This window comes from Scatophagus argus, chromosome 8 (assembly GCF_020382885.2).
Source record: "Scatophagus argus isolate fScaArg1 chromosome 8, fScaArg1.pri, whole genome shotgun sequence".
NCBI classification, from domain to species: domain Eukaryota; kingdom Metazoa; phylum Chordata; class Actinopteri; family Scatophagidae; genus Scatophagus; species Scatophagus argus.
The window spans coordinates 835,722-847,446 of NC_058500.1; the positions used below are offsets into that span (position 1 = coordinate 835,722).

At 46.6% G+C, this 11,725-nt stretch overlaps 1 protein-coding gene across 1 annotated transcript; it reads right to left on the bottom strand.

Annotated features, from left to right (window-relative positions):
• Positions 1 to 760: 760 nt before the first annotated feature.
• On the bottom strand, positions 761 to 4,624 carry LOC124063935 (G-protein coupled receptor 37-like 1). Its single transcript, XM_046398103.1, has 4 exons — positions 3,929 to 4,624; positions 2,874 to 3,182; positions 1,472 to 1,843; positions 761 to 980 (listed from the first exon to the last, which is right to left on the bottom strand). The coding sequence occupies exons 1-4, from the start codon at positions 4,622 to 4,624 to the stop codon at positions 807 to 809; spliced, it is 1,551 nt and encodes a 516-aa protein (XP_046254059.1). The 3' UTR covers positions 761 to 806.
• Between the last annotated feature and the right edge of the window lie 7,101 nt (positions 4,625 to 11,725).

Here is an 11,725-nt window from a genome sequence, read left to right on the forward strand (position 1 = left end):
GTGATTTGGAGGCCTGGAACATCACAGTTTCAAAGTGAGGTCTTCAAAACGCTTGTTTGTTCCCACCAAAACGCAAAGGTCCTAAATGACCAAAAAGAGCAGTAAATCCTCACACTCAAGAAGCTGGACGCAGCAGATATTTGTCATTAAAAACGACTGACATGATTCATAGATTTTCAAACTAGTTGGCAAGCAATTGTCATCCCATCCATTAGTCGACTAACTCTCTGGTAAGTTCTGCCCTAAATGTCTTTGAAGTATTTGTCACACAGTGAATGTTAATGTCTGTCCATCAACACATGATAGAAACTCTTCTCATTATAATGGCTACTGGCCTGCCCACTGAAGTTGGATCATTTCTGGCTCAGGAGCGACTCCACCAAATGTGCCTTTAACTACCAAGCGTCATCTGTTGAGCAGCTTCTTCATGTCACTACTTTCTCATTAAACACATAACACCTTCAGACAGACCAGAGCAGACTCATCACAGCAGGAAGCTGAAGGGAGGGAGGAGTCCGGTGGGAGAGTCCTGAAACAGGCTCCAGCTTCTCTAATCGCACTACAGATTAAACTTCCTGCACAGAGAGGAAGCTGGAGGGCATAACAAAGTGTCCATGGAGGGATATCATACAAGTGGTGTGCATGGAGTGGGGAAGGAGGTGGAAAGAAAGGAGGCAAAAGCACAGCAAACATCACAGGGAGGAGAAAAGACACTGATGAGTTGAAGAGAACTAAAGATGGAGGAGAAAGGTGAGTGACAGGACTGACTGATGGAGGGAATGATGGTTGAAGACGAACATGTGGCTCTAGCTGGAGATGGACAAGATGGCCGACGTGTCTTTAGCCTTGTCGAAGAAGATGGACGTCTCATTGGCTGCCTTCAGTTTGAGCTGGGCGGAGCTTGGAGAGCCTTGAGCTGCAGTTGGCTGACATTCCTGACAGCAGCAGCAGCAGCAGTCCATGAAGGCCTGGCCGAGAGCCTGAAAGACGACCATATGCAGCTCAGTGACCTCAGGCTAATGGCTAACAGCTGGGTCTGATCCAGCACCACATTGCAATGTTTTTTATTGAATGAATATACTGTAATTAATCAAATGAACCTTGGTGGTTCTGCCATTTAAATGAAGAGCTCTCACATCTGTGTGTGAAATATGGAGCTGGAGTCAACACATGGTTATCTTAGCATCTGGGCTTAGCTTCAGTGTCACCAAGAGACAAAAAGAAGAGAAATGGCAGAGCAACAGGATGTAAAACAACTCAGACATTTTGGATTTTGTTAAAAGAGAATGACAGGAACTCATTTAGCCGCCTGAATCTGAAGCTGAAAGCTCTGCTCATCTGATCCCACGTGAGCATATTTTTCCAAAATAAATGGCCATAAATCAAACTGAAACAGTAATGACTCATGTTAGTGACTGCAGTCACTTCAGGTTGAAGGAGGGAAAAATGATCCTGAGCTTTCTGGACCTACCTTACACAGACACAGCAGCAGCACAGGCGTCACAGACGACTTGAAGAACAACAGGAAGTGATGCAACAGCGCCAGCATGGCGGCCGTGTCCTCAGAGACGGTGATGTGTGTGTAGGCCAGCGTGATGTTGCACACGTGTTCGGGCAGAGCGCACACGCCGTAAACCACAGCCAAAGCTAACAGTGTGCAGTTCAGCTGCCGCTCCACCGCCTGGTGCTGCTGCCGCTTCTGATTGGAGGAACGGTCGTCGAGGTTACGCTGCTTTTGGGCAGAGCTGGAGTCGCTGTTGACGTTGCGGGTGGCCATCTGGCAGAGGAGGGTGAAGAGGACGGGGAGGCAGAAGTAGCAGCCAAAACACCACCACATACGACCCTGACAGAGAGAGTACAAGAGTAATCTGATTACTGAATTTACTTCAGGATCAATAAAGTGTCTATGTGCCTCACGCTGACACTAATACTCTGAGGTCCTTTGATACTCCCAGCCAAGCACCACTTTGGAGTTGAAGCACTTTGCAGATTCCACTTTGCAAAGCTTTCCTGCTCAGGTCACAAAAAAGATTCTTTGTCACCATCGTGTATTTAGTTTGACAAAAACAATCTTATCTCTCATGAGCTTTTACCTGAGATGGGTCACATGACCTGTGTATGAGCCACATGGTAACAGGAAGTTGTATGTGTGAGATACAAGGTCAACTCAAAGTACATTTGTACCTGAGCTCTGAGCCAACCAGGAAACTGTCTGCTCAAGTCTTCGGTCAGGTCAGCATGTATTTATGTGCCAAAGTTGCACTTTGGACATTCAAAATCAGTGGTTGTGATGTTCTTTAAAAAGATAAAACACCTTTTTGAGCTTGCAATGGTTCAGTTTCCCTGAGGCTTTGAGGAAGGCTTTTTTGAGCCCCTGTTCTGAGGGCTGATCCAGGACCTGGACTATCTCCTTGTCAGTGAGGTGCTCATATAATCTGCCACAAGGAAAATATTAAAAATGTGAACAATCCCCTCAGCTGTGTATTAATCAGATGTAGATGTAACATTTCTCCACTGAAATGAACAAAAATGGCCGCACTTTACTCTGTTGAGCTGTGCACTTACATCATCCCAAAAGTTTCCAGCAAAGTTCAAACTGAGAGGAATCTGATTTTACTCAGCTTTTCTGTCATCTGAGATTTTCTTCAGTGACAACGAAGACAAAACCTCACATGATCCCGCACTGCTGTGGTCTTTTGTTTTTCCTGCATGCTGGCTGTTTACAGCTGTTGGAGTAATTTGTGTGTGTGTGTGTGTGTGACTGAAGCAGGACGGCGAATAAAAACTCTCACAGCCTGACGTCAGACGTGCGTCCGGCTTTGATGAGAACTTACTGCTGGTCACTTTGTCCTGTGAGTCTGCCGTGTTCTCACCTGGTGATACCTGAGCAGCAGAGAGTGGAGGGAGTCGGGCAGGTAGAGGGACAGAGGGGAGGAGGGGGTGATGGTGCAGGAGTCGACCAGCCGGCCGGTGGACGGGGACACGGCCTGGCTCAGCTGCCACAGGAAGATCTCAGGGCTGGACAGCAGCAGAGCGGCGAGCCACACCAGCAGCAGCTTCAGCAGCACGGAGCGGCAGCGCTCCACCCGCCGTGTCTTCGGCTGGGACGAGGAGGTGGCGGCGTGGAAACGATCGATACCCAGAGCGCACAGAGTGAAGGAGGTGATGCCCAGAGACACGGCCTGCAGACACCAAGAGGCAGCAGTCAGCGAGTTAATCTCTGCAGGAGAGTTCTCATCACAGCAGTGCAACAGCTGTCGCTTCCTTAACCAACTACACTCAGAAAGATTCAAGGATTCAAGGATTCAAGGAGCTTCATTCACAGAATTCTGACAGACACGTTAACTAGTCCCGGCTGAAGGGAAGTGATGTGTGAGGTAAAGTGATGGTCACATGATGGTCAGATCACGACGTCTGGACCCAGTCCTGCATGTCCCTGATATACTTGTTGTGCCTTTGCAGTTGAAACGTTTGTGTGTAGCTTTTATTTTGACAGGCAGCTTGAGACAGCAGGAAGAGGCTGAGTCAGGTAACCTTTAACTGGACGTGTTACACCTGGCTGAGATCTGCAGATCAAAATGTGAGGTAGACGAGATCTGCTCTGAAGTTTAGCAGAGACATCATTATGTCACAATCAATTCAAGTTGACTTGACTTTAACGTCTCGTGACTCTGCAATCTGGTTTTGTAAAGATCAACAGATTTTTGATTTTAAAACTTTGATATAAATTTACCAATTCTTCATTAAAAAATACGTTGCATCAAAAGCAACAACTCCTCCCTGCTCCTCAGAGGTTTAACTGTTTACATTCCCAATAGTCCATGAAGGTTCTCCTACTGCCCCCCTCAGAACAAACTCTGGACATTTTAGCACTAAAGGCAACCTCACTTCCTCTTCCTCCTCCTACTTCCACACAAGCCCCACCCACCTCCATATAAGGCACCATGCGGCAGGTGATGTCACCCAGGATTCTCCTGTGGGAGAGCTGGTTGAGGACCACCACAGGAAGGCAGAGCACCAGGACCAGGAAGTCCCAGAATGCCATGCTGGCCAGCAGGTAGTTCCATGCAGACCTCATGTAGTAGTTGTTCCACACGATACACATGACAGCCATGTTGCCCACCACGCCCACCGCCAGCACCAGGCCTGCCAGGAACAGGACTGCGTAGGCAGCGTACGAACTGTCCGCCAGCGGGTAGAAGGGGTTGAAGAGTCCTGGGACATCATGGTCAGAGCTGGAGGCGTTTCCATGGAGACTGACATTATTATCATCACCTGCAATGAATTTTGTTCCATTGTTGAAGTCGGTGGGATGCGGCGCTGTCACTGAGTCATTCTCAAAGGACTGGCTGAAGGTGGACTGTTGCTCCTCCTCGTCTGCGCCACGGGCCAGGCGGCGGTGCTGGTCCAGGTCCAGATCCAGCATCTCAGGAATGGGGAGGCTCTGGTTGGGGATGTCATCTGAGGTCCTGAGCTGTTTGGTGATCCAGAGGGGTTCCAGTTTGACACGGGATGAGGGTTTGTCACGGGCGTCGTGCTGACCGCCGTGTTCCCAGACGGTCTTAGCGTCAGAAAACAGCAGCGGCAGGTAGAGACACAACCACAGGCTGACAGACAGGGCCATGATGCAGATTTTAAAAGTCAAAGGTTCCTTTTAATTTGAGATTCAAACCAGAAATGTTTAGGACTGGTTGTTTTGGTGCTCTAAAGAACGTCACAACAGGATAATAGCGCTGAGTTTTTCCAGAACTTCCTGATGTTAAGTAACGAAATGATTAACTCTGCCAAGTTTCTGAAAGCTATCAGGAATATGCCGATCTGATCTGAAGTTCCTGGAAAAATACAATAATTTGTTCGGTAAAGTTGACTTCCAGGATAAATCTTGGTTGAATTATACCAAATCCAGTTTCAAGATAAGATGTCCAGTTTTAATAAGTTTGTAGTCCAGATGAGATGAAGGTCTCTTCTCTTCTCTTCTCAAGCTTGTCTCTTTGCATTTCCAAAATTTAAAACTCTGTTTCTCCCGTCCATCAGTGATCCAAGCTGGTGTTGGAGCTCCAGGATGAGGAGGGGGGCAGCAGGCTGAGGGTCCGTGTCCACGTCGGGGCTGCTGTGTCTGGGCTGCAGGCAGCAGGGAGAGACTGGGTGTCCTGGAGCTCTGAGGGTCTCTGGGAACAAGCAGCCCTCTGCAGTATGGCTGGATGGAGCCTTTGTCAGAACACACACACTGACACACACTCTGACAGGCCGACAAACACAACCATACAAACAAGGTTGGCACACACACACACACATTTGTCTGCACAATCATGCATGCATACTTTCTTTTGCTCTTCTTGTTCTCACTTTCTCTCTCTCTCTCTCTCATACAGTCACACACACACACACACACACACACATGCACACACACACACATTCATGTGCATTCTCAGCTCTGCTGCCCCCTGCTGGTGGTTTAACTGGGAACCAGAGCCAGTTTACTTCAGTGAAAACACATCTGACGTGAATACTGATGAAACCACCACACACACTGTTGTGTGTGTGTGTGTGTCCTTGTTGCATGGTGAGGACAGGTTTTGGCTGTTTGACAGTCTCTGTTCTATACTTCACATTAGTCCTGTGAAGCTCCTGATTTTCGTTTGTTTGCTAAGTTAGAAAAACTGTCTGATCAAAACTATTGATCTTACCTGAAGGTGTCATGTGACCTCACAGACCTGATGTAGAGGCTCCTCAGTGAAGCTTTTCAAATGAAATGTGATTTTTTTTTTCAGGAAACTGTTTTCCTAAGTCATATTTAAAGTATTTTTTGGTTCTTATTGATCACTGATCTGTTCCTCTGATCAGACCTGTAGTTCCAATCTTGACCACTGGTGGGCGATGTTGGCCCGTGTTAGTGAAACTGACTGGAGGAATCACCTCCACTTCTGTGATTACTGATACAACAAACAGCTAATAGTGGAGCAGATCCTTGTACGAATTGTAAAAATACTCCAATCAGACATACTTTCTGAGCTTGTTGAGCTCATGGAGGTTGGTAGAATACTTTTCTTTATTTATTTATTTATATAGTGCCAAGTCACAATAAAAGTTGTCTTTTGACAATTTCCAACGACCAAACTCGTTAAATTGAGGATAAAATGTGGTGTGAAAATGTCTGAAACAGAAGTTCATTTCCACAGAAAAACCCCCCACAGCAGCCAATCAAAACGTCAAGGATACGAACACACACACTCAGACATTCAGACCCCACCATAAAACACTCGTCTGTGCTGATACAGTGTGTGTGTGTGTGTGTGTGTGTGTGTGTGTGTGTGTGTGTGTGTGTGTGTGTGTGTGTGTGTGTGTCTTGCAGAAAGAGGGTAAAGAGACAGAAGGAAAGAAGATTTCCAGGAGTCTGCAGAAGATTAGTCTTCACGTCATTAATGCTTTTAACTCTTTTGTACAGCAGATGAACGTACACCTGACTTACACCAGCTGTTGTCCAGGTGCGCGATGCTTTGCTGGCCTTTTTAAAAATGGCAACATCAGCATTAAAGGTGGGAACACTTTCACCGACACAGTCAGGAGCTCACTCCTAACTCAGGGGTCAGCATGGTAACATTTAACCTGTTAGCTGCTATTATGCTAAATGTCAGCATTTCACAGTCGAGTTATTGTTAGTATTGTCAGTGTCATCTGCCTCTGAACAAACCACAGAAGAAGGAAAGCGACAGCTCACTAAATCACTAAATCACAGCTGACTGATTGTCAGACCCCAAAACAAACTGGTCTGTAATGTTAAGAGAAATCATTTCGATGTTCTGTCCCCTCTGCTTCTATTTTGTCTTTTACCACAGCCATCAGGAGACAAACTTTAGAAACGTTCAGATGTTACAAAGAAATCCTCCACGAATGCTGCTGGACGACCCAGAAGCCCCCGAAGCCCCTCCCTGTGGATGCAGCAGCTCCACTCAGTCTGATGACCTTAATAATTAGAGATGCGTCATCTTAACCACACTGTGAACGTTTAATTAAAAGCTGAAGTATTTTGACTGACAGGTTACAGGTGTTGCAGCTCCTCAGCCTCCATCTGTTGACCAGTCAGGTGAGTGGACAGGCTGGATATGGACACACTGTGTGCTCTGCTGCTGCAGCTCTATATAAGGCTGTCAGTCTCACCAGTGGAAAGACATGGAGGGCAGCACGGGTCAGTAGACACACACACACACACACACACCTTATATGGGAGCAAAAGTCAATGGAAAATGTTGGTGTGAAACAACAGAGCATGAAATTCCTCCTTCCCCTTAAATCCAATCTAAATCTCTCGGAGCTCACAGTCACGTGTGCTTTGCAGCCAATCGTCACACTGCAGCTCAAAGATGACCTGAAAAGTCAAATCGCTCTGTCTGGTTGGTTCGTGTGGGATTCAACCCAAATTCACACACACATGAGCCATGTTCACATCCACTAACAGGTCAAACCAGTGTTATCACGACACGACCATCCACTCACTGCTTTAACAAAACTCCAGTCTGGAGAGTCCATCTTCACCCACAGAACATACCAAGTATTCAGATCCTGTACCACAGTAAAGTGAAAGCTCAGTCTTTGTCTCCTCACACCCAAATGAAATGTCTCCACTCAGCTCCTCTGGTGTGAATCACTCACTTCCTTAAGCTGAAATCCTCACTGTAGCTGCTAAACCAAGATGTTAATGTGGGCCGCGTGGGCCCCAAAAGTTCTTCAGTTACTATTGTAACCCCAGATTCCAAGTAGGCATAGCCATCTGTTGAAGCTCTCTGTTGTTGCGATGTGAGCTTCAGGTAAACACAATCTGAAATAAGAAAATAAAGTTGTAAATGTAAGTAAAAAGTCGAATATTTACTGGAGAGTAGTAGAGCAGAAGTAGAAAGTGTCAGTACCACTGATTTTTACTGGAGTGCAGTACCTGAGTACTTGGTGACATTCTATCACTGTTCTCCCAGAGTTTGTTTTCCCTGTTCAAAGCCACGTTTGTTAGTGATGAACCCGGTTAATGGTTGGTGAGGGTTGGCTGGAGATGCGGTGGACAGGAAGTGACCACGATGGCCACCAACTTCCTGCTAAAACACCCCTGATGACTTTCTACGTGTCCACGTATTTAGGTGTTTCTGAAATCTTCTGAAAGCTGCTTTTCTTGTACTTTCTCCTCTCTGTCACCTTATCAATTATTTAATTATGGCTCACGCTGCTCGTCCCAGTTAACCGACTCAGTCCGGGTCTGTAACCTCCAGAGAAGATTCTCTTTTCAACTTTGGATGGAAAATCTGGCCTCCTTTTTTTTTTCTTTAGATCTTCTCCCTATTTAGACAGCTGTCTTTTTCTAAATCTGTCCATCCTCTGAGCGTCCAGCTCGCCGCCAGCTCACATCACTTCCAAATGTCGACACAATCGTGTCACACACACGCACACACACAGACGTAACCACGTGGTGTCCAGTCAGAGACACGTGAACTCTCTTCAGTCTGATCCTTTCAAACGGAAGCTTCGGGTCTTGAAGTTAAGACTGAGATCTGTGAACGGCCCAGAGGAGGACAAAGCACCACATCTTACGTCGCCTTTGACGCAGTCCGCTGAGCGAGGTCCTGCTCAGGGTTACAGACAGGCCGTCAGGGTGCGACCACAGACAGCAGATAACCAGGAGCACAAAGCTGCTCTTCTTCTTCTCTGGTTAAAGGTTAACTCCTGTTGGGCCTGTTCTCTGACTAATAAATTCAGGAAAAACAACACTTTACATAAGTCAGTGTTTCCCCAAACGCTCGTCGTTTGTTCTGTTCCCTTCGTGTCGCTCAACACTGTGACAAACGAGGCCGGTCGGCTGTGCTGCTCCTCGTCCATGTGATCTAATGGAAACGTGGGAATCAGTGATGTCTGCGCACAACATTATTCCAAGCCTCATTGTGATAAGAAGCGTAAACTAAGCGTAAACTTCTAAGAAACTTCAGTCTTCCATACTGATGCATTCATGTGTTCATCTCTTGAATGCTGCAGCTGGTGAATCTGGAGCTCATTTTAATGACTTCATCCACTTCTGACATGCGCACAGAAAGCAGCAGCACAGGCCTCATAACACCAAGGCCAGCAGCTTTCGAGTCTAAAGCAGACCAGAGCTGACAATGTCACACACACACACACTCACACACACACAGAGGTCTAGAGGTCTAGATGTGCTCCTTCCTCCCGGTGGAAGTTTTATGCTTCCCCAGAAACAAACGCGCTTTTGGCTCATTCTCTCCATCACCACGGCGACCACCAGAGCCCTGACTGCACATCACCATGGACACCATGTGCACACGCACGTGTTTGTCCAATGTTTTGTACAGGACTCTGGATTCACCTGCTGACTCTTCTCTTCATTGAGACCGTCTCACAGCTGCTGAAGACATCGAAGGTGAAGGTTTGTCTGTTGGACAGCCTGGACTGAATGGACGTCTGGATGTGCAACAGCAACTTTCTTACAATCCTACAAAGTTATGTGAGTGTGTGTGTGTGTGTGTGTGTGTGTGTGTGTGTGTGTGTGTGTGTGTGTGTGTGTGTGTGTGTGTGTGTGTGTGTGTGCTGTGGCTGCTCGTGGAGCCCACTGAGACACAAACCACTGCTGGTCCTTGTACTGGTGTCTGTGGTGCGTTCACTGGATCAGACTGCCTGCTGCTTTAACAGCTCGAACAGGAAGTCCAGTCAGCATGACTTTACACACACACACACACACACACACACACCAGTGTGTATCACAGTCTGTTGCGCACAACCAGCCTCCAGCAGTGGTTCATTTGTATCTTTCACTTAGGCAAAAGTATTAGTACCACTCTGTGAAAATACTCCTGGAAAGGTTACTAACTCATGTAAATATTAACAGCAAAATGTACTTGAAGTACTTAAAGTAAAAGTATTTGTTAAGTCTCAGATTCTCGGATCTGAAAAGTAACAACAGCTCTCAGACAGATGCAGTGAAGTAAAAAGTACAACATTTGGCTCTAGCAGAGTAGAAGTATGAAGTTGCATAAAATAGAAGTACTCAAGTAAAGTACAAGTACCTCAGATATGTTCCTGCATTCTCACAGAGAAGTTGTTGTTTACGATGAAAAACCGCAAACTTCCTCATCTTTGAAACGTCTCATTTTGCAGACATAACTCAAAGTTTGTTGTCGTTGGTGTTTTTGGTGAGAATGACGCCACAGTGTGAGAAGGGAAACGTGACCTTTAATCATGTACAAATACATACCTGTTACCTGTGAGATCAGTAACGGTCTGAGCTAAACAGACACATGCTGTACTTCATGTTTACTTGACTACTCTGAAAATACTGCACCCATTTCAGGTTATTTTTAAGTTAAATTCTAACATTTTAAATGGAGCATTTGCTATTTGACTGGTAATTCTAAACTACAGTTCCAATTTAGTTCCAATTTTGTATCCGTAAATTTTTGAGAGAGACGTTTAGTTTTAACTATTTATTTGATGCTATAAAAAGGGGCCAACAAGTCATGATTGACAGCTGAGTGCTGCTCCTGATTGGCTCAGACGGGTGTGTGTGGACAGGAACTCGATACTGCGGCTCCACCTCCTGGTCACCACTGCACAGACTCTGGCTCCAAATGATGTCACCAGAAGAAGATGGCAGCACTCGTATCAGGGATGTTTGGGCTTCACTTTTGCACAGTTGGAGAAAGTGAATGTGCCTCAGTTTGACATTTGTAAGTTTGCAATATTTTGGTTTGTGCCCAAAACCTGCAGAACTGACATTAGACGAAGTACCAAGAGGTCAAGCATTCACATTTCTGTGTGTCTGACTGTTAAATGCGATAAAACAATACAGGTGAACATGTGAACCTGCTGGGGAGTCTGTGTCACATTCTGAGAACTCAGTTTAGATTCACATTGACTTGTTTTACCACTGAAAAGCTTTGCAGTGCAGCTCAAACAGCTCGATAAATATGAGCTGACGTGAGCTTTATGGAGCTTTGCTTTGTGCACTGGGGCACAGTCATGCTGGAATAGAAAAGGGCCTTCAACAAACTGTTACCACAAAGTTGGAAGCATAGCATTGTCCAAAATGTCTTGGTATGCTGAAGCATTAAGATTTCCCTTCACATCACCAACTACAGGAGCCCATCCCCCCACCCTGTGGGTAACAAGGGACTGGCAGAGGAGCTGAACAGCTTCTACTGCCGTTTTTCACACCCTTCTCCCACCCCATCCACAACACTCAACCTCTGTGCCATACCTGACACCTCACCCTCCCCCCTCAACTCAGACCTCCTTCCAGCACTGAAGGTCAATGTGGAGGAGGTGCATCGGCTCTTTCAGAGGCAGAAGACCAGGAAGGCTCCACGACCTGATGGAGTGTCCCCCCCCTGCCTGAGAATCTGCGCTGACCAGCTGGCACCCATCTTCATCCAGATCTTCAACAGATCTCTGGAGCTGTGAAAGATGAAAGATGAAAGTGACATATCTTGTCATTGGAGGGAACTCACTCCAACGAAATTTGTTCTCTGCATTTAACCCACCCAAGTGACGTGCACACACACACAGCAAACCCGGGGCAGTGGGCGACCGCGTGCAGCGCCCGGGGAGCAGTGGGGGTTAGGTACCTTGCTCAAGGGTACCTCAGCCATGGACACCGGGACGGGGAATCGAACCAGCGATCCACCGGTTACGGGTCCGACACCCTAACCGCTGATCCACGACTGCCCCCCAAAAAAAT